At 44.2% G+C, this 24,630-nt stretch overlaps 4 protein-coding genes across 6 annotated transcripts in view; 3 read left to right on the top strand and 1 right to left on the bottom strand.

Annotated features, from left to right (window-relative positions):
* Window positions 1-7,154, top strand: part of tdrd5 (tudor domain containing 5) — a 53,225-nt gene extending 46,071 nt beyond the window's left edge. The window contains exon 18 of the mRNA XM_055651819.1: window positions 3,218-7,154. Coding sequence (XP_055507794.1) covers window positions 3,218-3,438 — 221 coding nt within the window. The 3' untranslated portion in view covers window positions 3,439-7,154. The remainder of the gene's footprint in view (window positions 1-3,217) is intronic.
* Window positions 1-24,630, top strand: part of LOC129707058 (small ubiquitin-related modifier 3-like) — a 261,239-nt gene that overhangs the window by 125,230 nt on the left and 111,379 nt on the right. The gene's annotated exons all lie outside the window — the stretch shown is intronic.
* Window positions 1-24,630, bottom strand: part of LOC129707053 (major facilitator superfamily domain-containing protein 1-like) — an 82,969-nt gene that overhangs the window by 11,016 nt on the left and 47,323 nt on the right. The gene's annotated exons all lie outside the window — the stretch shown is intronic.
* Window positions 10,396-23,473, top strand: jpt2 (Jupiter microtubule associated homolog 2). Of its 3 annotated transcripts, none has more exons than XM_055651811.1 (5): window positions 10,396-10,531; window positions 16,243-16,382; window positions 17,996-18,138; window positions 21,234-21,279; window positions 22,113-23,473. In XM_055651811.1, the coding sequence occupies exons 1-5, from the start codon at window positions 10,482-10,484 to the stop codon at window positions 22,286-22,288; spliced, it is 555 nt and encodes a 184-aa protein (XP_055507786.1). In that variant the 5' UTR covers window positions 10,396-10,481; the 3' UTR covers window positions 22,289-23,473. The 3 variants fall into 3 exon arrangements, with proteins under 3 accessions (XP_055507786.1, XP_055507787.1, XP_055507785.1); XM_055651812.1 differs by having other exon boundaries at window positions 16,240-16,382; window positions 22,122-23,473; XM_055651810.1 differs by having other exon boundaries at window positions 16,240-16,382.

Here is a 24,630-nt window from a genome sequence, read left to right as displayed (position 1 = left end):
TAGGTCTGGTAAAATCTAACTCGCAGGTATATGGGACTGGGCGAGATTATGGGTTCGGCATGAACTAGTAGGGTCGAGATCGCCTGTGTTTTCCGTGCTGTAGTCGTTATGTGGCTATATGGACCAGGAACGCCCAATTCACTGGTGGGATTCCGGGCCTACCCACCAGAGTCCAGGTTGAGTGTGGTGACCCATCTACTACTATATATAGACACAACCCACAATCTTAGAGGGAGAGGAAAGCCTATGGGTCAACCACAGTAACCCAAGACGGGGTACGAGCCAAACCACTCCAAGGTGGCTCAAACAGGTACTGAAAGCTGCCGGAATAGATAATAATACATTTAATCCCATTCCACTAGGGCAGCATTGGTATCAGCGGCTGAACGAATGGACATCCCGGTTGACCACATTTTCAATACAGCAGGATGGTCAAGGGAACGACGTTCTGAACAATTTTTATTATAAACCGTTGATAAACCTGATTTAATTGCAGGAGAATATTACAAACTGCAATATTAATTTAAGCTCAGAGGAGCTCTTTTATGTTGTTATTGTTAACAAATACCTTTCTGTTTCTTTTGAAAGCAGATCCACTGGTTGATTACGATAACACTTCCTCCCTCATAAACTTCGGCAGTGAGTGAAATAAAAACTGTTACACGGTTTGAAATCACAGACCTTTGAAGTCTTCACGGAATCACTCACGTGACTCCGAAGTAAAATAGTTAGATTAAACGAGTACTTACCAGTATGAAGTTTGATCTGTATTTTGTGAGGAGTTACGGTGAGGGATTAAGTGCCCGCCGCTCCCACCCTCATTATATAGATCAAACTAATAAACTGATGTCTCGTGATCTTTACTATCTTACTTCAAATATTGTGTCTATCCTGTGATTTCACACCGCTGCTTCGAAGTATGCCGCATGCGCAGTAGAGCTGGGTTCTTCACGTAATACCTCACCGTAACTCCTCATAAAATACAGATCAAACTTCATACTGGTAAGTACTCGTTTCATCTAACTATTAAATGGATAAAGGAAGAACAACTTGACTGGAAAATTAGTAAATCTGCTTTTGATCTTGATAGAAAAAGGAAAGCTGGCTTTCCAGGAAATTGCTTGAGTAACTAAAAGTTTATATCGGTATAATCGTTAATGTAACGGTGGAAAAACGAAATTTACTGAAATATGGATACAGGTTTGTAGATTAGTGTGTCGATACTATATATATATATATATATATCACCACACAGATTATGCTTGCTTATGTCACTCATACTACTGGTCCGCCCACAGGCTTATTAGTGAGCTCTCTCTCTCCTCTCCCTCCCCCCCCTCTCCCCCTCCCTCTCTCTCTCCCTCCCCCCTCCCTCTCTCTCTACCCCCTCCCCCTCCCCCCCCCCCCCCCCCTCTCCCTCCCCCCCCCTCCCCCCCCCCCCCTCCCTCTCCCCCCCCCCTCCCTCTCTCCCCCCCCTCCCTCTCCCCCCCCCCTCCCTCTCTCCCCCCCTCCCTCCCCCCCCCCCCCTCTCTCCCCCCCCCTCCCTCCCTCTCCCCCCCCCCCTCCCCCCCCCCCTCCCTCTCCCCCCCCTCCCTCCCCCCCCCCCCTCCCTCTCCCCCCCTCCCTCTCTCCCCCCCTCCCTCTCTCCCCCCCCCTCTCTCTCTCCCCCCCTCCCCCTCTCTCTCTCTCTCTCTCTCTCCCCCCCTCTCTCTCCCCCCCCCCCCTCTCCCTCCCCCCCCCTCTCTCTCCCCCCTCCCTCTCTCCCCCCTCCCTCTCTCCCCCCCCCCCCCCCCCCCCCCCCCCCCCCCCCCCCCCCCCCCCCTCCCTCTCTCCCCCCCCCCCCCCCCCCCCCCTCCCTCCCCCCCCCCCTCCCTCCCCCCCCCCCCTCTCCCCCCCCCCCCCCCCCCCCCCCCCCCCCCCCCCCCTCCCCCCCCCCCCCCCCCCCCCCCCCCCCCCCCCTCCCCCCCTCCCCCCCTCCCCCCCTCCCCCCCTCCCCCCCCCCCCCTCCCCCCCTCCCCCCCCCCCCCCCCCTCCCCCTTCCCCCTCCCCCCCCTCCCCCCCCTCCCCCCCCCCCCCCCCCCCCCCCCCCCCCCCCCTCCCTCTCTCCCCCCTCCCTCTCTCCCCCCCCCTCCCTCCCCCCCCCCCCCTCCCCCCTCTCCCCCCCTCCCTCTCCCCCCCCCCCCCCCCCCCCCCCCCCCCCCTCCCCCCCCCTCCCCCCCTCCCTCTCTCCCCCTCCCCCCCCCCCCCCCCCTCCCCCCTCCCCCCTCCCTCTCTCCCCCCCCTCCCTCTCTCCCCCCCTCCTCTCTCCCTCCCCCCCTCCCTCTCTCCCCCCCCCCCCCCCCCCTCCCCCCCCCCCCCCCTCCCCCCCCCCCCCCTCTCCCCCCCCCCCCCCCCCCCTCCCCCCCCCTCTCCCCCTCTCCCCCCTCCCCCCCTCCCTCTCCCTCTCTCCCTCCCTCCCTCCCTCCCCCCTCTCCCTCTCTTCTTCTTCTCCCCCCCCCCCTCCTCATATATATGTCACCACACAGATCATGCTTGCTGCACATACGTTATGTCACTCATACTCCTGATCCGCCCACAGGCTTATTAGTGAGATCTCTCTCTCCAGTTAGACTAGCTGTATGCATGGAGACGAAAACACCTTGTGTTTCCTCCGCAGAGTTGCTAATAAAAGACTATGGATTCTAATCACTATGTGTGAGTCTGATCATTTCCTATAAGGTTGATGACTTGCTCTTCTGTAGCTGGTAAATCGCCAGATTTTATTTCTGGAGAAAGGGAAAAACGCCATGATGAATACTACTTGCAAGAATCAAAGTGAATCTCCAGTGTTTCAACCAAAGTGAATTATTTTCTCCATTCCAAGCAAAAGTTGTCTTTCTGATTGAGGAATTCTCACAACCCCGGGGGAAAGGAGAAAATGGCTAAGAGTAGAGAAAGAGGAAGTACGCAAGAAGCAGAAATGCATTTAAATTAGTTCCTTATGGTGAAAAAGAGCAGACGCATTAATAAATCTAGAAACTTAAAACAACAAATCTGGAGGTAATCGAATCATGGGTTTATAGGCAGTCAAAGCTTGGACAAATTATACATATGAACCCATCTGTTTTTGTTCAATGTGAATGAGAAACGACCCAACACAAGGGAGAGAGATTTTAGCTAAGCAGTTGCTGTATAATACTAGGTATCAGTTAATAAAATATAATTTGTTTTTAAATAGGTTTTGGTTACATTTGTGAAAAGGAATCCATGCAGACTGCTACAGGATTATTGTTCAATGATGTCCAGAGGAAGTCTGCCCTGATCTCGCCTGTGTTATCAGGTCAGAGGGAATTTCACTTGGCCGTCAGCTCTTCATCTGCAGCGTTGGGTCCTTCTGCACGCATGGCAGGAGCTCTTCACCACTTAACATGGCTGCCCGTAAAGACCAAAAACTTCTAATCTTCAATTAATATAAAACAGATTTACTACATGAGGTGTGGAGAAAAGAGAAATGCTGTCTGCAAACCACCAGCTTGCAGAGTGTCTTTCTAAACCTAGTTTTCTCCCCAAAGGACATCTGTTGAACGTAAATGACAGCAACATATGCTCAGTCAACAAAAAGTTTATTTTCACCCGACAAAGATATCTGCATGGAAGACATTGGTGGTCTTGATTCAGTATCACGCAGGTTCTTGATTATTTTTGCTTTTCTTTGCATGAAGCGCAGTGGTCATGGGTATATTAGACTCTTTCACTGGGAGTTGGCCTAATTTTTTGTGTCCACATTTTTGGAGTGAATTGATACTACCCATTGAGCCACAGACGATACGTATGTTCATTTATAAAGCTTTTTTTTTTTTCAAATTCTAAGTGCTTCAGTTCCACAAATTTGAGGTGTAACCAGAGTGGCATGGTGGCGCAGCCCATAGAGCTACTATCTCACCGCTCCAGTGACCTGTATTCAATTGTAACTTTAAATGCTATCTATGTGGACTATGCACTTCTCTGTTTGATTTCATGGGTTACCTTTGGGCATCTTCCTGTATCCCAGACAAGCAAGTTGTTAAATTAATGGCCATTGTAAATTGTCCCTAGTATGTTGATGAATGGTAGAATCGAAGGGGAATTAAGAGGAATTTGAGAATAAAATAGAATTAGTGTAAATGTGTGCTTGATGGTCAGCATAGATTCAGTGAGCTAAAGTGTCATTTTCTATGCTTATTGCTTTGATTACATTAATAGCACCTGAAAGGTGACCAGATTTTTCATTTCAATTGTTGGTTGAGAAAGGAATTTACAAAACCTGGTATGGGACCTTTTATGTTTCCAGTAATACAATATTGAACACATTTCAATAGATGTAAAGTTCTATGTTTTAAAGAGGATTTGAAAATATATAAATGAAAATATTTCTTAAAGAGGTGATAACATCCTCTGAAGCTTTGGTGCTCGAGCTTTTGCCATTATGTGGCAAGTGTAAGTGATATGGACCCTGGCCACAAGCCCATTTTCCACTGGTTTCCTTGTATTTCAAATTGCTGATTCAGATATTCGTGATCTGACTGTAATTTTATTCTGCAGCATTTAAAATCAATATTTTCTGAACTGCCAGACCCACAAAATCTAAATGTGAAGCTGCAACTAAGCGTAAGTGGATATGGGAGTGATCTGTGATGCAGACTGAATGCTCTCGCATGGGCTGCAACAAATGCATAATCGTCACAACCTCGACAAATCTGGTGATTTTATATGCTTTAGAATGTTTTTCCTCTCCAATGGTAGAAAGTATGTAGGATCTGTAGAGTGTTAAAGTGTAACGTGTGATTAACATTTTTTGAAAGGATATTTCACTGCAACATCAGCAAAATGTATAAAATTGAAGACAACATTCATTTTATTAATACTATAAATGTCTCATTTTGTATTATGTTAGTCGTTCTCTGCCAGTCCACTATCAGGAGAATTATGAAGAGTGACAGAGCTGATAGACCATTGTTGATTGATTTCTGCAGGAAAACCTGGCATCATTTGTTAAACGTTCTTGCATGAAAAGTGTGAGGTAATGAGCATTGAAAGGATAGAAATTTGAGAGTTGTGAGGCTTGAAATAAGATGCAGCGATGTTTTTAAAGCTGTATTTCATCAGCTAGGCTAATTTTGTTACTCGTGACTATCCAATTACATTACTAATTTCAATCATTTTCTATCAAATGGGCATCGTCTGGCCGCGCAGGACCAGTCCCACTGTGAAGCGCGGAGGAGTACGTAGTTATGCGCGATATCGCGCGACGCTCCGAAATTTTGTAGCATACGGAATCTTCGCGCACCAACGGCCTGTCGCGTAACTGACGGCCAAATTGGGACAGGCCCAAGACACTGGCGTGACGCAACATCTCTCCTCCAACAGCAGCAGAAGCAGGCAAACGATCGTTGAGATCGGCCTGGGGCTCATGGCCGTTGTGGTCCGGATCCGCCCCCACTTCTACTCCCAGAGCGGAGCCAAGAAAATTGAAGATAGACACAAAATGCAGGAGTAATTCAGCAGGACCGGCAGCATTTCTGGAGAGAATTAATGGATGACGTTTCGGGTCAAGACCCTTCTTTCAGACTGAAGAAGAGTCTCGACTCGAAACATCCATTCCTTCTCTCCAGAGATGCTGCCGGTCCCGCTGAGTTACTCCTGCATTTTGTGTCCATCTTCAAATGATGTCACGCGCTCCAGACGGCTGCGTGGACGCATGAAGTCGCGCCTCAACACGACCACGAGGTTGCATAATTAGCGTGCCAAGGACACGTAAGTGGGCCGGGCTTAACTCTCTTGAGAATATCCAGAGAATCGGCCTCCACTGCCTTCTGAGGCAGAGAATTCCACAGATTCACAACTGTGTATCTGCATATACCCAAAGATTTTAGATATAGAGTAAAACACTTATGCGATTTATATGCATAAAGTAACTACACTATTTTAAAGCTCACAACTTGACACATGCACAGATATTGCAGCTTCATGTTCTGGAAAATTCTGATTGGGACTTTTTTTTACCTCCAGCCCCCTCCCCTGTCCCACGACCACCCTGTAACATGAGGGTTGCCTGCAATTGGTATATTTCATAAAGATCCTTTTGTTCACCACTTCATGCAGTTGCATTGTCTGAACATTTTTCAGGTGAGGTGTATGCATTTGAATCCTTAATTGATTTCAATCTAGTTCTAGTGTTTGTAGCTGACAATACAAGCTATTCAAGGATGGCAGTAATTGATGCTGAATCAGGATCTCAGGATACAATTGGTGTAGCAAATAACACTGCTACTCTTATATGCGTAATCAGCTCTTGAAATGGCTACATTGTTAATGCAAAGCAGGCATACTTCAATTAGCAATTCCTGAGTAAGAAACCTAAAAATTGAAGTTACTTTTTACTCTTGAAATTATTTTCAAATCATTTGTTATTAATAATTATTTTTAAGACTTGTGTTACTGAATTAAATTATTGGCCAGCAATATTGTTGGCCAGCAATATAATATTCTCTTGCAACCTTTTGATTCAGTTGTATATAAGTGTTATTTTGCATTGGTTCTGTAAAATAAGTACTTGGCTGGCAATTGAAAATTCTATGCAGAAACGTAACTTCCAAATAAATCTCATGAGTGTGTGTGTGCGCGCATTTGTTTGTATGCTACACTACCTTTTTCGACTTATCTTAGATCTGAAAAGTTATTGACAGTGCAGTTACATTCTTGTTTTTAAATTTTAATTTCCCTTCACCGGAATACTGCCATGTGATAAATCTTAGTATTTAGCGTAGCCACATTCAATCATTGTTAACATTCACACAAACTACTGAAATAGGCATTCATTGCTTTCGACTTTTGACAGCTTTAAGTCAAAGGAAGAGGGTGGGGTCCTATCAAAAGCTGAAGGTGCGCACAAGTGGCCACCATTATTGCTGTAGAAAGGAAAAAATAGAGGTTTAGTATAAAGATACTACATGGAATCACATGCACATCAACCATCAATCACCCGTTCATTATGTTACTCACGCTTTCTCACCCATTCCTTACATACGTTCTCCTGTGATGACATAGGTCCTCTGGTTTCCTCCCTCATCACAAAGACGTACTGATTTGTAGGTTAATTAGCTTAGTAAATGTAAAAATTGTTCTTAGTGGGTGTAGGATAGTGTTAATGTGCAGAGATTGCTGGTCGGCATGGGTCGATGGGCCTGTCTTCACGCTGTATTTCCTAAGCTAAACTAGGGGCATTTTACGGAGGTTCATGGTTACTTGGTCCTCCAAAAAAAAATATATATATATGAGAATGTACAAACTCCACACTGACAGCATCCAAGGTTAGGATCTAATGCCTAGCTGGACTGGAAACTCTAGAACTGCAGTCTTAGATGACAGGGAAAGAAAGGATGGATATTGGACAGCAGTTACACATGTTTAAAATAGAATAAAGATCTGTCTCCGACCGGAAGGCATTGCAGAGGGTGGTGAAAATTGCCCAACGCATCACCGGTTCCTCGCTCCCCTCCATTGAGTCTGTCCAAAGCAAGCGCTGTCTGCGGAGGGCGCTCAGCATCGCCAAGGACTGCTCTCACCCCAACCATGGACTGTTTACCCTCCTACCATCCGGGAGGCGCTACAGGTCTCTCCGTTGCCGAACCAGCAGGTCGAGGAACAGCTTCTTTCCAGCGGCTGTCACTCTACTCAACAACGTACCTCGGTGACTGCCAATCACCACCCCCCCCCCCGGACACTTATTATTTATTCAAATCGTTTGCTATGTCGCTCTTCAAGGGAGATGCTAAATGCATTTCGTTGTCTCTGTACTGTACACTGACAATGACAATTAAATTGAATCTGAATCTGATACCTGCGAAAGAAATACATCAAATAATTGATCTTGGTTTACAATGCTATTAATTGTAGAGCAAACAAATAGATGCAAGATGGTGAGTGGAGAGCCATGAATTTAGGTATTCAAGAAGGAACTGCAGATGCTGGAAGATCGAAGGTACACAAAATTGCTGGAGAAAGTCAGCGGGTGCAGCAGCATCTATGGAGCGAAGGAAATAGGCGACGTTTCGGGCCGAAACCCTTCTTCAGACTGATGGGAGGTGGGGGGGAGAAGGAAGGAAAAAAGGAGGATGAGGAGCCCGAGGACGGGGGGGGGGGGATGGGAGGAGACAGCTCGAGGGTTAAGGAAGGGGAGGAGACAGCAAGGGCTAGCAAAATTGGGAGAATTCAACGTTCATGCCATCAGGACGCAAGCTGCCCAGGCGTAATATGAGGTGCTGTTCCTCCAATTTCCGGTGTTGCTCACTCTGGCAATGGAGGAGACCCAGGACAGAGAGGTCGGAAATGTCCTCGTTCTTCAGGGAACGGGGATTCCCCTCCGCCACCATAGATGAGGCTTTCACCAGGGTCTCATCCATACCCCGCAACACTGCTCTCTCTCCCCATCCCCGCACTCGCAACAAGGGCAGAGTCCCCCTGGTCCTCACCTTTCACCCCACCAGCTGGCAAATACAACACATAATCCTCCGCCATTTCCGCCACCTCCAACGTGACCCCACCACTCGCCACATCTTCCCATCTCCCCCTATGTCTGCCTTCCGCAAAGAGCGCTCCCTCCGCAACTCCCTTGTCAATTATTCCCTTTCCTCCTGTACCACCTCCTCCCCGGGCACTTTCCGTTGCAACCGCAAGAAATGCAACACCTGTCCCTTCACCTCCCCCCTCGACTCCATTCAAGGTCCCAAGCAGTCGTTCCAGGTGCGACAAAGGTTCACCTGTATCTCCTCCAACCTCATCTACTGCATCCGCTGCTCTAGATGTCATCTGATTTACATCGGGGAGACTAAGCGGAGGTTGGGCGATCGTTTCGCCGAACACCTCCGCTCAGTCCGCAATCACCTACCTGAACTCCCGGTGGCTCAGCACTTCAACTCCCCCTCCCATTCCCAATCCGACCTCTCTGTCCTGGGTCTCCCCCATTGCCAGAGTGAGCAACACCGGAAATTGGAGGAACAGCACCTCATATTCCGCCTGGGCAGCTTGCGTCCTGATGGCATGAACGTTGAATTCTCCCAATTTTGCTAGCCCTTGCTGTCTCCTCCCCTTCCTTAACCCTTGAGCTGTCTCCTCCCATTTCCCCCCCGCCCTCGGGCTCCTCCTCCTCCCTTTTTCCTTCCTTCTCCCCCCCACCCCCCATCAGTCTGAACATGAATTTAGGTATGTGGTTCAGGTAAATTAGGTATGACCACGTGGATAATGGTCCAAGTTCATACAGTGAAAAGCTAGAAACTATCCAAGAGTTGTTGATCCTATTTTATCAGTTCTTATAACTGCTTTGAAGAAATAACATCCTTAGTTGAATGCATGAAGCCTATGTATGTAGTGCAACTTATCCTTTAGAAAGTAGTTGTCAAATTTTCCAAATGGAAGGCTATCGGATAAACTTGGACATTTATTATATAGGAATTGACGGGGAGTAGGGGTTGTACTATGTAGAATGTAGCAATCTAATACAAATCAGTCACGATTGTACATCATACCAAACAAATGTTAGTAGAATTAGATGCCTAGGTACAGGCATTAACCATTGAGAACAATTACCATCTACCTCATTGGAGACCTTGGAACTACCTTTAATTAGACTTTATCATGTACACCATGAACAACCTGTTTGTAACCATGTAGTCTTTTTGTTGACTGGAATGTATGCAACAAAAAGCTTTTCACTGTACCTTGGTACACGTGACAATAATAAACTAATTCTGATGTTATTACCAAAGCTTAATATAAAGGCCAGTATATTATTGGCAGTCCTGAATACATGCGTACAAGTCATCTAATGTTTTCCAATTTCTCAACATGTAATCATTATTTTTGTTTTTGAACCACGTTTTCTTATACTTGGTGTTCTTCCTGTCTACGTCTGTGATTGCAAGCCTACTTTTCAAAGACAGTTCATTGCAAAGATCCTATAGCGGATTCATTGGGTCTCAACACGTGTATGTTTCAAGCGCGAATTATAGAAGCACGCAGTGAAGAGTCCTTTAAAAATGGCAACGCGTTAGTGATACGATCGGAGTGGATTTCAGAGTTCAGGCATTGATATACGATTAACTTGCAATAAATGCCCAACGTTACTTCCTCATCGGTGGCTAATAGTCATTCTGCGACTTCAAGAGAAACTGCATAGGATTCGAAATGAGCCAATCGGAAAGCGGCTTCTGCCGGGTGGGCGGTTCAAAATGAGAGCCGGTCTCTCATTGGGTGGCGGGCCAGGTTAATTGACGTGAGCGGGGTCCAATTAGGATGCAGGATTCGCCTCCACGGGGCGGTGCATCCAATGAGAAGGCGAGTGGTCCTATGGAGGGCGGGACTATGCAGATGAGGCAGGAGGGCGCGGTTTCCCGCAGCCGGTCGTGGACCGTTGCAGCGCAGCGACAGACAGGCAGCGGTAGAGACAACACTGTGTATGAGGCAACATGACTTCGACCAGCACTTTCCAGGGCTTGGAGAACCGACCCAACTCCAGGTAAGGGGAAGATGGACACAGAATGCTGGAGTAATTCAACGGGACAGGCAGCAGCATCTCTGGGGAGAAGGAATGGGCGACGTTTCGGGTCGAGAACTTTCTTCAGAGCGGCTGGTTGACCGTGCGGGAGATGGGCCCCGCGGGGAGATGGGCCGCAGCCGCCAGCCCGGCCGTTACCCGGTGCCGTGGCCTCGCTCCGTCCACTCACCGTCCCAGGGAAAAGTCTCTCAGAGTTTATTGGTGGCCGGTCGGTGGCGTTAGAATCTTTCTCCGCCCTCTTCAAACCCACCTGTATTAAACTGGTCCAGCTTCATAAACCCCCCGCCCCGCTCGCCCACCTTGGTCTTCACGGTAGACAAAAATGCTGGAGAAACCCAGCGGGTCAGGCAGCATCTATGAAGCGAAGGAAATAGGCAACGTTTCGGGTCGAGACCCTTCGTCACGGAGTCGCTCTTCCGCTTCTGGACTCGATGGACAATTATATCTTCACAATAACACGCCCATCCCCGTAAGGTCGTGGGCTGGAAGTCCTCGGTGTCCCATCTACTGGCGAGTTGCTAGCACGTTCCTCGTGACTACTTTACATGTGTGGTCGTTGGCCATTCATCTTCGGAATCTCCGGCATTTTGATAAAATGACTACATTCGGTGAAAGCAACGGCCGTCTTCCCGTCTTGGGAGGGGACGAGTGTAGGATTAGGAACGAAATTCATGTGTGTGTGTGTGTGATCTTGTTTAGATAAGGCTGGCTTCTCCAAGTTCTGTGCTGGCATTGCTGAGACTATGTGGTGACGGAATTGGTCTATTAATTGGTAATAAATCGATTCTGTTATTTGATTTTTGAATGACGGAATTGCGAACAAACCCATTCCGTCAACACAACGGCTCAGAAAGCAATGCCATCACCGAAGTTGGCGAAGCCAGCCTTATCTCACACATAAGTACAAAATCTCACACATAAGTACAGGAATTTCACAGTATCCCAGTAAAAATGAATAACAACAGAGCGACTGTTTTGAATGCCATTTAGACAAATCGCAGCATACACAAGTACACCAAGGTAGCCCACAAGAGGAAAATGGCAGAATACACTTACAACTATGAAGAAAGTGCAGATTTGTTTTAAAAAGCTGCAAGGAGGTAGATTAACGAGGTCTGTTCAAGAGACAGCTAAATGGGGAAAGCTGTTCTTGAATCTATTGTTACATGCTTTCAAACTTGTAACTTGACTGACGGGAGAGGGGAGAAAACAGAATGATCAAAATGGAGTGGTCCTTGATTATGTTGGCTGCTTTCCTGGGCATCTGAAAATGTAGATAGAGCAGACGGGTGGTTGGGAGAGATAATGGAGGATTGGTTTACACAATGAATCATAACTGCAATTTCTTGCAGTCTTGGGCAAGTTGTGATGCCTGAATTGGATGCCTTCTATGATGCTAATATAGTAGGTTAAAAACTCATTGGAGATGTGCCAAGTTTTCCTTTGTCCTGTGAGGAAATTGAGACATTGGTGTGTTTTCTTGGCCACAGTGTCAATGTTTAATTGGAATTGTTGACAAGTCATTTGGTGTTCCTCTTGTAACATTTGGGTAGTAATGCTGTTTTAGCCCTCGGGAAGAAAAAGGAGGTAATTTCTCAGAGACGATGTGGCATTTAAATGAGGTTTAAATGGTTCTTTAGCCTGGCACTGTTTGGAATTCCAGGTATACAAGGCTAGTTGAGTCTGTGGGGCTAGTAAGACGAAATGTGTAGGAAGGAACTGCAGATGCTGATTTAAACTAAAGATGGGCACAAAAAGTTAGAGCAACTAAACGGGACAGGCAGCATCCCTGGAGAGAAGGAATGGGTGATGTTTCGGGTCGAGACGGGCCTGAACAAGGGTCTTGACCCATTCCTTCTGTCCAGAGATGCTGCCTGTCCCACTGAGTTACTCCAGCTTTTTGTGTCTATCTTCGGGCTAGTAAGGCTGATTCATAGAAAGTATTTGGCAGAAGGTGACAATCGAAACATAGGATCCGTGGGGATCTTGACAGGGTGGATGTGGAGAAGGTGTTTTCCATAGTGGAAGAATCTAGAGCTAGCAGTCACTCCCTTAAAAAAAAAGAGCATTGCTTCTGTTTTGTTTTATGGAATGGGAGCTAAATAATAGCTCCTCTGGAACTTTGGGAGGGGAATAAAATCAAATCAGGGAATCTTTCTCATCTGGTTGGGGACAGGTAATTTAGCATCTAAAAGACCAAGTGCTGCCAATCCAGCATTCCTCCAGATCAGTCACAAAATGATAATCTACATTTAGGTCCTGGTCCTGAGTTGAGCCAAGGTGACTTGAGTGTGTGTTACTGACTCAGCCCCAGCTGATGGTTTTGGGTGACTGGTCTTTAGTAAAGTGGTGGCACACTTGTAAGTTAGGTTAAGTTCAAGTGCACCACATGGGTGGAACATGTAAATGTAGGTAAACCTTGCTGGATTCTGATTGCTGTGAGATTAGAACTGTTATATTTTTTGCCTGGATGTTAAAACCTGGTTGTCTAATCAGATTAATGTAAAGGACCTCTAGAAATAAAGGATTATATATAGAGGTTATATATTCTGACAATCCCAAACATATTTCATGTTTGTGTGTGGATTACACCCTTGTGCCACAAATTGTTTTGTATAAGACTTCACATTTCAGACCATTTGATATTTCCTTTTTTTCCCCTTTCACCTCCAGTTCCCTCCCCTCTACTTTCAGTCTGAATAAGGGTCCCAACCCGAAACGTCACTCATCCTTTTTCTCCAGAGATACTGCCTGACCACTGAGTTACTCCAGCACTGTGATATTTCTTCGATATTTCCTGTTAGCTTTGTTAAACTTTCTACCAGGGGTTGTAATTTTGTTTAGTCTTTTTTTTGCTGAAGTAATTATAGTTTTTTTTGTCTTTTTACAAATTCTAAACTTAGTATTTAGTGAGCTTCCACTGTTTAAAATGGAGCTAAAGTTAATAATGTCTAAAAAAGAGGGTGTAACGTAAGGGCCTGTCCCCCTTAGACGACTGCAGGGGACTATGCAGTCGCCACATGTTCGCGGGTGGTTGCCCGGGAGTCAGCCTTCATGGTCGTGAGGAGTTCCCACATTCTGGGAACTAGTCGCTGCCTCATTAAGGTCGCCGTGAATTTTTCAACATGTTGAAAAATTAGCTGCGATTAGAATGAAACCGCCATGGAGTGTAGCGAGAATTCTCGAGCCGTAGGTGGGTTGCCAGGAGGTCCTAGTGGGCTGCCAGGAGGTCAAAGGTCTTGTAGGTTGTAGCTGGTGCTGACCGGTGAATTTCATTGGCTCATTGGGGGGAAAAAAGGTAAGCAGTAGTTTTCAGAACCAAGGATAACCGACCGGTAATGTTAAATGTCCGCCGAGCTTCACAGCCGTGTATCGCTGGCTTGTTAAAAGTTGTCTCCACTCCTTCCCCCCCCCCCCCCTTCTCCTCCCCTCTTTTAAAGGACATACTGTACACTGTGCTTTAGCCGTCTTTTTACAGCGCCAACCTTCCTGGTCATCACGGTGTGTGTCTGTGTCACCTTGGCTTTGCATCGTGTGAATTTTTTATACAGCGCTCTCCCCCCCGCTTGCCCTGTTCCCTGCTTGCATAGCGGGCTGGTGAAGGAAGCGATGTGTTTGTGTATTCCACTCTGACAGTCGCCGGCAGTCCGCTGAAAAATCGCCGAAATGGGACATGTTCATTAGGGATAGGTTAGGTGTAGGAAGGAACTGCAGATGCTGGTTTAAACCGAAGATAGACACAAAATGCTGGAGTAACTCAGCAGGACAGGCAACATCTCTGCATAGAAGGAATAGGGCTGACTCTGTCTGAAGAAGGGTCTCGACCCGAAACGTCACCCATTCCTTCTCTCCAGAGATGCTGCCTGTCCCGCTGAGTTACTCCAGCATTTTGTGTCTGACTTAAGGATAGGTTGTGCGTAAACACAGTTCAGTATGCTGAGTCAGTTGGATAAGCTCAACAAGACATGGAATTTGTGTGCTCTTTGCAGATTGTTAAAATGTTGCCAAATATTATCTCTGATTTGATTTCCTCTGCCCAGTAGTCACAGGAGGGCAGTGAGGCAGTCCCACAGTCCCATTATGTGCTTGTGATGCTAGTGACAAAACGTCAAAAAGCCCAAGCTGCGCCACCACTTCAAATAGTAAAAGAGGGGCTGCATCCCATTGGCATTGATATGGAACATGAACTCTCCTTGCCTGGTGAACTGAAGAGGTGCAAAGCGATTTGGTTTCCCTGATGTGGAGGAGTTCACATTGAGTACTGAACGCAGTTTACTAGATTAGTGCAAGTCAATTGTACTATCTGGAAGTAGCGTTTTAGTATCCTGAAGACTATCAGTAGTTTTATTTTTCAGTCACTTGGAACCATCCTAGTTGAATAGTTGAATTAATAAAGGACATACAATGTTACACTTGTGCTTCCAAACTAGAGATAAAGTATGTGTGCAAACAAAAGTAATAATTTCTGAACTGCAGCAAGAAAGCTAACACAGAATCAAAACAAAATACTTGAAATGTTTGGCAGGTTGAGCAGCATCTGGAGGGGGAGAGGGGGCTCCATTTCAAATGCCTGCTGACACTGCTTGCCTTGGTTTCAAACAGAAGGGTGTGACTCGGGTTCTCAATGCATTAAGAACACAAGATGCCCTGTGTTAATGGTAGAAGGAGCCCACTACCTCACAAGCTTTATTCCCAACCTGTTGGCAAAAGTCTGAGGTTCCCACTTTGGCTTCAGCGGTTTTCTCAGAATCCACAAGCCAGAGTGGAAGTAAGTAATCCTGGATTAGAGGCAGCAGTTTGTCACTATGCTCATGGTCCACTGGGCATCAGTGATCTCTGCCCTCCTTGATATTTCTGAGACTTGGACCAATGCAGTAGGTACCTCTGCACTGAAGACAGCCAAAAAACTCTCTGCAAAATTCTTCAAATCCACGCTCCAACATTTGCAACCTCTCCCATCACAATATCCTCAGCATCAAGGCCCCAATTATGCTCTAACTCCTTTTGGCAGGCTATTTGAGTCGCACGTCTTGCACCAGATTCAACACATAGTTCCAAGTTTCGTCATGGCAAGAGACTCTTGGTGGACTCTAGGGAGTGTGGGAGGGAATGCAATACCTCACTATTTCCCGGAAACCTTAGCCTGCCACAACTCAAAATGGAGGAGGATTCAGAATGGCACTGATTGCGTGCATGGAAAGCGCAGAATCCGGCCTATACAGTGACTGGTGCAGGCGCTCCCAAGTACTCGCCCACATTCACCCCCACCTTGTGGTAATGTTGGCATTAGACTCATCACTACAGTCACCCTGAAAGATTGCCTAGAAAGGTATTTGGAATAATGGTACAGTGTAGAAAGTGGAAGTGAACAGAAAGTAAAACTTGTTTTGTTGTATGTTTGGGATTCCCCACCTCCCAGCGATCATCTGCTTGAACCGAGGCTGAGCTTGCGTGAGCATGTTGAAAGCTCCTCATTAAATAGATGATGCTTTGGATGATGTTTATTTTTAAACAAGTTTGCTCTGCATATTAAAACAAGAGTTCATATTGACGCTGGGTATTTGCTTTAGTACTGATAATTTTAATATTCAATATAGAACAAAAGTTAATTGAAATGAAATGACCGGTTCTTTGTGTTAATAAGTCCCTTTGCTTCTGACCCTCCTTAGCAGAGTGCTTAAACCACCAGGTGGTGGTTCAAGTAACATATTTGGTGTCCCTGAAGAACCATCCACCAAATCTCACAAAATGGCATCTAATATTTTTGGGCCACCAGAAGAAATCTATTTTCCAAAAAAATCCAATCCTCCAGGTAAGCAAGATATGTGAAACTTGTTCAATCATTATCTCTCAAGGGTGTATACATCTCTCAATAGGGTTTGTCTTTAGATTTGACATGGGTAATCTATATAATCTGATAATGGGTGTCCCCTTACAGTGGTGGTGAAGGGTGGGTCTCAACTTTGGCATAAATAACCGGAAGGAAAATGGAGCTATAACGTTTGGATTTTCAGATTTGCATGACTATTAGGCATCTCAGAAAGTTGCAAATGAGTAAATAAATACTTTGGTAAATGGGGTTCAAATTAAAATAGTTTGAAGTCTCCACTTTCTCTGCAAGAAAAGTAGTGTATTTAAGTGTGGAAAAATGGACACCAGGGCTGTCAACTGTAACAGCATTCAGAAAATGGACTTGTGAGCGTTTTCATTGCTTAACAACACTGTTCTACCTTGCATATATGGTACTAATGACTGGATGTTTGACCAAAAATGCAGATATGTGCTTAATATTCATACATTTTTTTACTGTATTAGCCATTGCATTTTAATTGCAACTCTCAATAGTGAGTCTGCTAGTGTTGCTACATCCATAATGTCTGAGTGCTTACTAATGTCATGGCTGGCAACTATGTTCATTCTCACTTCTTGCGTAGTGGAAGAATGCCAGTGGTTCTTGCTGGAAATTGGAATAGGATTGTCAATTTTAAAATAACCTTTTTTTGATGATGGATATAGAGTGAGCTTTTTTTAATTTGAGACAGATAGATTATGAAATCGCACTTTTAGTGGCACAATAATAAAACTTGTATTCTGAAAAGTAGCACTGACAAGGCACCTAATGTAAATTAATCATAAAATGTGCATCCAATCACTAATTACAAATATTTTCCTTCAAATGAAAGATGATTCGGAGAATTTGCTGTTTGAAAATGCTTCAAGTTTGGCTGCTTTAACTTGGACCCCCCCCCTCCCATTTATTTTTGTGGATTTAAGTACCATTTGTCTTTGGTACTGGTATGTTTTGAACTGTTTGGTTTTTGTTTATAAAAATTCTACCCTGCTGTCCTTCGTTTTAGACCAACCTAGAAATGCACTGCACCAGGTGGAGGCCATTTTGTTTGCTCTTTGAAAGAGCTAAAACCATGGCCCTTTACTTTGACTGAATTTTTCATGAAGTAATCTAAATCTTTCTTTTTGCTACTTAAAGTTGCCAACTTTTTAACACAATGGACTCTAAAGCATAAAGTTAAGATCATAAGTTAATAAGGGTTAGGATCAGAATTAGGCCATTCGGCCCATTAAGTGTACTCAGCCATTCAATCATAGCTGATCTATCTCTCCCCCCCTAACCCCATTCTCCTGCCTTTCCCTCATAACCCCTGACCCCCGTTCTAATCAAGAATCTACTCTGATTTTAAAAATATCTATTGACGGCCTTCTGTGGCAAACAATTCCACATATTAGCCACCCCTCACTAAAGAAATTCCTTCTTATCTCCTTCCTAAAGGAACGTCCTTTAATTCTGAGGTTATGACCTCTAGTCCTAGACTCTCCCACTAGTGGAAGCATTAGTTGCTGCTTTAATTTTGTTTATAAATTGATGTTAAACTGATGCAAATTCTGTCTCTTGTCAAACATTTTAAGGTGGAAAAGAGAGTGGGATTTTCACCGAAGTCAGACCTGATCCTTCACAGTCAGGTACCATTTCAACCAGTGAGAAAAACAGTGACATATTTGGGGAGCCAGCTCATTCAACTGCAGCTCATGCTCATCCAAATAAACCAAAGGTACGCTTCCTGAGCATGCAAACCTCTAGTCATGCCTTGCTACTAACTAACTTTCAACCTTCAATTCTTCAGATCCTCAAGGTTTTGCTGTGCTCTGAAATTACATCTCATAGTCATACAGTATGGAAACAGGCCATTTGGCCCAGCTTGCCCATGCCGATCAAGTTGCCCCATCTACATTGGTGCCACCTGCCTGCCATTGGCTCATATCTCTCTAAACCTTCCCTACCTGTCCGAATGTCGTTTAAATTGTGTTATAGTTTCCGCTTCAACTACCTGCTCCGGCAGCTCATTCCATATACGCATCACTCTCTGTGTAAAAAGTTGCCCCTCAGATTACTATAAAATCTTTCCCCTCTCACTTTAAACCTATGTCCTCTGGTTCCCCTTCCTCTGGGCAAAAGACTCTGTGCATCTACTCTGTCTATTCCCCCTCATGATCTTGTGCACCTCCATGAGATCATTTTTCATCCTTCTACACTCCAAGGGACACAGTCCTAGCCTGCCCAACCTCTCCCTATACCTCAGGCCCTGAAGTCCTGGCAATATCCTTGTAAATCTTCTCTGAACTCTTTCCAACAACGACAATTTTACTTTAGCTGGGCGACCAAAACTAAGCGTAATACTCCAACTGTGGCCTCACTAGCATCTTGTACATCTGTAAAGTAACATCCTGACTTCTATACTCGATACCCTGACTGAAGGCCAATGTGCCGAAAGCCTTCTTGACCACCTTGTCTACCTATGTGACGCCATTTTCTAGGAACTATGTACCTGCGCACTTGGATCTCTCTGCTCTATAACACTCCACAGAGGCCCCACCATTTACTGTGGAGGTCCTGCCCTGGTTAGACGTCCCAAAATGCAACACCTCACATTCATCTGCATTAAATTCCATTAACCATTCCTCTGCCCACTAGCCTAACTGATCAAGATCTGTAACGTTTGTCATCTGCAAACTCACTGATAATGCCTTGTACATTCTCATCCAAATCTTTGATAAAAACCGCAAGCAGCAATGGGCCCAGCACCAATCCCCGAGGATCACCACTGGTCACAGGCCTCCAGTCCGATGCACAACTTTCCACCATCACTCTCTGCTTCCTTCCATGAAGCCAATTTTCTATCAATTTGGCTATTTCTCCCTGGATAGCATGTGATCTAACTTTCCAGAGTAACCTATCACACAGAATCTTGTCAAATGCTTTGCTGAAATCCTTATGGACTGCTAAAGCTCTGCCCTCGTCAACCTTTTTGATTACATTGTCAAAAAACACAACCGGATTTGTGAGTCACGATCTCCTAAGTACAAAACTGTGCTGGCTATCCCTAATCAGCCTTTGTCAATCTAAGTGCATGTATATCTTATCCCTCCGAATGCCCTCTAGTAACTCTGACCAGAGATGTTATGCTCGCAGGCCTATAGTCTGTATCAGTCTGAAGAAGGGTCTCGACCCGAAACGTCATCCGTTCCTTCTCCCCAGAGATGCTGCTTGTCCTGCTGTGTTACTCCAGCACTTTGTGTCTACCTAAAGTTCCCAAGCATTTCCCTGTAGCCCTTATTTAAAAAAAAAAAAGGGCACAAAATCTGCCATCCTTCAATCTTTCGGCACCTTGACAGTAGTTAATGATTACACTTGTATCTCAGCCAGGGCACCTGCAATCCCTTTAGTTTCTGACAGTGTCCTTGGATATATTTCATCAGGCCCGAGAGATTTGTCCACTTCGTAAGCTTTAGGATGTTCAGTACCTCTTCGACCATAATACTAACTGCCCTCCAGACGCTTCCCTCCCGTGCCCCAGTCTCATGTCTTTCTCCACATTAGAAACAGAGGAGAAATGCTCAGATAAATACTCATTGACAACCTTGCCCATCTCCTGTGGCTCCACACAGAGATGATCGGTTTAATTTCAATGGGGCCCTATTCTCTCCCTGGCTACCCTTTTTTCCCTTAATGTACTTAAAATCTGCCAGCACTATCTCCTGCCCCCTTTTTGCCCTCCTGATTTTCTCCTTTAGTACGCTACTCAGTTCCCATAACCCAGGTATACACTTGATCCCAGCTACTTATATTGTATTCTTGACCAGAGCCTCAATTTCTCTTGTCATCCAAGCTTCCTTACACCCACCTGCCTTGCCCTTCAACCTATACAAGCCCTGAACTTATTGTCAACACACTTATAGAAACATCCCACTTTCTGAATGTACTTTTTACCTACAAACAACCTGTTCCAATTAACGAGCCAGTTTCTGTCTAATACCATCAAATTTGGCTGTGCCCTAATTTAGAAATATAACTTCTGGGCCCGTCCTGTCTATATAGATAACTCATAAACCTAATAGAACAGTGGTCGCTGGTCTCAAAAGGCTCATCCATGAATATTTCAACCACTTGCCCATTCCAATTTCTTAAGACTAGATCAAGCATTGCCCTCTCCCCTGTAGGGCTCTCGACATATTGCATGATAACTTTTTTGGTCACTTTTGTAAACTCTGCTCCATCTATACCTTTTGCACTATGACTGTCCTGGTCAATATTGGGGAAGTAAATATCCCTGTCAATTTCAAAGTATAACATTGCAAAATCATTTCATAAAAACTTTCTGTATAATTTTAAGATGTGATATTGAGTGATTTTTTTTTTTTAAGCATGTTTCAGAGTTTTGCTTTTAAAACTGCTAATACAAATTTGCCACTAATTTTTAGGCAAATAATGGTCTGGCACCTCCTTTAACATGGACAAAATTATGAAAACGCACTGTCATAATTCCCTGACTTTTAATCAGAGACTAGTTAAACCACTATTTATATTGATCAAATCTACTGAAGATTTATGTATTGGAAGGGACTGCACATGCTGGTTTAAAACCGAAGATAGACAAAATGCAGGAGTAACTTAGCATTTAATGCTGGACTCGACGTTTCGGGTCGAGACCCTTCTTCGTTCTTTCTCTCCAGAGATGCTGCCTGTCCCGCTGAGTGACTCCAGCATTTTGTGTCTATCTACTGAAGATTTATGTGTGCTATTCTACAAATGCTCTTGTGCTGCAATAGCTTGATTTGACCTAAAATATTTTTTATTGTTTTAAAACAGGATACAAACATATTCTCAGGGCATGATGAAAATAACAAATTGAAAGGTGAGGCCTTAACATGAATTTTAGTTGGACATGTTATTTTGGATTAAGGATGACTTGTTCCATTCCGGTTCTGCAGTTTCTGAGATGGCTGATCCCGTGTGGGATAGATATGCAGACTCTCCCATTGATTGGAGGTGTTATTTGATAGGAGGGCAGGTTGGGTCGTTTTAGGATCTTGTGCACTCTGCAAGGCTTCATCTGCTTCATTGTGGACACTCAAGGTTTCAGTTGACTTCCTCGGTGCCACTGCCCTGTTTTCAAGTTCAGAGGTTTTTTCCCTAATGCAGGCTTCGGTAGCATTATGTTTAAATTACTGGATTAAGTATCCTGAGGCTTGGAATAAAGGGGCTGTCTCACTTGGGCGACCTAATCTGCGAGTTTAGAAGAGTGTCTTCGACCTTCAAACTCGCAGCATGGTCGACACGTGGTCCTAGGACCTCATCTGGCAACTCATACCATGTACCCACCACCTTTTGTGTGGGGGAAAAAAGTTGCCCTCTGGTTCTTAATTTCCCTACTCTGGGTTAAAAGACTGTGCATTTACCCTATCCCAAAGTCTGTGCATTTTTACCCTGTCTTTCAACTATCCTCCTGAAATGTCCCATTCAAACGGTTATTTCAAGGGATGGCCAATGAATGACAAACTTGCCAATGGTACCTGCAAACCATGAAAGAGAATTTTTAAACTCTGCATGAAATTGATCTTTCACTTTTCACCCATATCTGATCATTTTCCATTCAGTTAAAATGGAAAGATGATATACATAAGCAGATTGTAAAGAAGTAAATGAATGAAGAGTGCATGAGTATGAATTGTAACACTTTTGTTACACTGACTACAGAACATGGAGATCAAGTGAGTGAAAAGAAAGATGAAGAAAAGCAAATGAAAGAAAAATCAAAGGAGCTCACGGTGGACGACCATGAACCTCGTCTGGGTCCACGCCCACGATCCCATAACAAGGTCTCTCAACCTCCTGGTGGCAGATCCACATTTTCATTGTTCTAAGGATGCTCCTTCCTAATAATTCCACTCCAGTTTTCTCTTCCAAAATTCTGTTTGGAACAGAAGTCAAATTGTGTACATTTCAAATGAGTTGTGCCTAGAATGTTTGCTGAGTAGTGTTTGAATACACAGCATTGTTTGCTCTATGCAAGAAAAGTTATGTTGATTTTAAAAATAGCTGTTCATTTCAATCAGAATTTGAAGTATTCTAATTTTTTTTTTTTAAATGTATCCTCTGCTAAAGTGGTATTAGTTTAAGTGTAGTATAAAAGTGTAGAAAAAAAAGCCATACCAGATTGTTCAAGTCCAAACAAAGTACTGATTGCCAACTGCATTGAACCTTGATGTACGTCTTCTGCTGCAGATTGGGTGTTTTTAAACTTCCTGTTGTGTAAGACTAGGTTTATTACCTGGGATCAAAACCACCATTGAGCCTCATGCACTTGAATTTTGTGTTGTGCCCTATGAGAAATTATTTAAGACTGAAATTTATTGGTTTCTATTATTGATTACATAACCTCCAAATGCATTTCTTGTGGATACTTAATCGCGTAACAATGTCTTGGTTTTCCAGGAATGCAAGATTTTGTAAAATCTGCATTGTTATCTTCTCAAAGGATTGATTGGTATGAACAAGTTGGTTTGTCTCCAATCTGTGATGAACATTGTTAAACACCACCACAAATGGTACACTTGCACTGAAAGGTAGTTTAGTTTAAAATATTTATTTTCCTGAAACACTGGGCAAAAACTTCGCCAAAGCCATTTTATAAACTTGTTTTTGTGAAATATTTATAATTAGACATGAGATTGTAAAAGAATGGCTTTCACATATACTGAGATGAACAGTGGGCTGAAAGTTTGTTTTCTCAGTGCAATCTTGAAGGTACAAATTCATTGAATGAGGTGTATTTTCTCAGTTCCATCCATCCATCCAATATTCAGTTTTTCCACATGCTCCTGAGGCATACTTCTTAATACATGGCCTTCAGCTGCAGCAGCAGAGTTCAAAGTACTCTAATCCTTTTTTTCTATTTCAAGTTTCTCCCTGATGTAAAGCAGTTGTTCCTAATGAGAGAGCTGTTTCTTTGCTTCTTTATGCAACCGTCTTTAGATGCATATAACTGGATGGCAATAGCCAGAAAAAGATTTACCTCAATAAAATCTATTTTTTTCGGTGTTTGTAAATCTGATTGTCAATTTGTAGTTTTTTTTAATCTAAAAGATGTTTTCCTGCTACAATTTATGAACAACTTGTGAGTGAATTTGTAACGCTGCTTTTGATTCCAAGGTCTTCCCCTGTGCCCAGCCCAGGATTAAGCAGAAGATGGACACAAAAAGCTGGGACATGCAGCATCTCTGGAGAGAAGGAATGGATAATGTTTTGGGTCACGACCCTTCTTCAGACTGAAAGTCATGGGAAAGGATTAAGCAGCATATGTTTCCTTCATTAGTGACAAGCTGCACTAAATATCCAACAAACGTTGTAGAATTAAAGATTTAAAAACCAGAATAATCACACCCATTCCAGCAAGTAGGTTCTAAAAATGAAGTTTTTTCCATTCAAGTTGTTTTTCACCTTGTCAAGAATCATGCAAAGCTAATATCTTCAAGCTGCTTGCATAGATTTAACCAAAGATTGTTATAGGATCTTTGATTCTGCATTTGGTTCTGCCACAGGGGTTGATGATGGACCTTAACATTTGAATTGTTTTAATGAATTGCAGACACTAAAGCTATGGATGCTAAGCTTGCTGATGACTCGATGATGGGCAGGAAAGTTGTGAAGAGTACAGCAGGCTGCAAAGAGATGCAAAAAGGTTGAAATACAATGTGAAGTTGGGGGGGGTTAGGATATGTGCATGCCAAGAGGTTACAGAACAGCTACAGAAGGATTGATGTGTACATGAGGGTGAAACATGTAAAGAGGAAATCTAACTGCTATTTATTGCTAAGGCAATTAAAAACAACTATTGGGTGTGCTACAGTTACACAAGGCATTTGGTCAGACTATGTGGAGTGCCTTGTACTGTATTGGCCTTGAATCAAACTGTTAATGCTTTGGAAGCAGTTTGGAGAATTACTAGATCAAATGAAGTGTGACGATATAAATAAGATGAGCGGTTCTGATAGTTCTGATAGGATGGATGAAGATATGTTTTCTGTTGGAGAATATACAACCAGAAGCTTTTGTTCCTGGTGAAGAACAGTTGAAAATTAATCCTTAAAGGAAGTAGTGTTCTTAAGGCAGAAATAGTTAAAAGCGAGGCGGTGAAAGGCCATTGTGGGTAGATAGGAATGTAAAGTTGAGGTTGTAAACAAATCTGTTATATTTAAATCACAGA

Source organism: Leucoraja erinacea, chromosome 20 (assembly GCF_028641065.1).
Source record: "Leucoraja erinacea ecotype New England chromosome 20, Leri_hhj_1, whole genome shotgun sequence".
Lineage (NCBI taxonomy): Eukaryota > Metazoa > Chordata > Chondrichthyes > Rajiformes > Rajidae > Leucoraja > Leucoraja erinaceus.
Note: the sequence above shows the minus strand (reverse complement) of the source record. Positions and strands in the feature narration are given on the sequence as shown.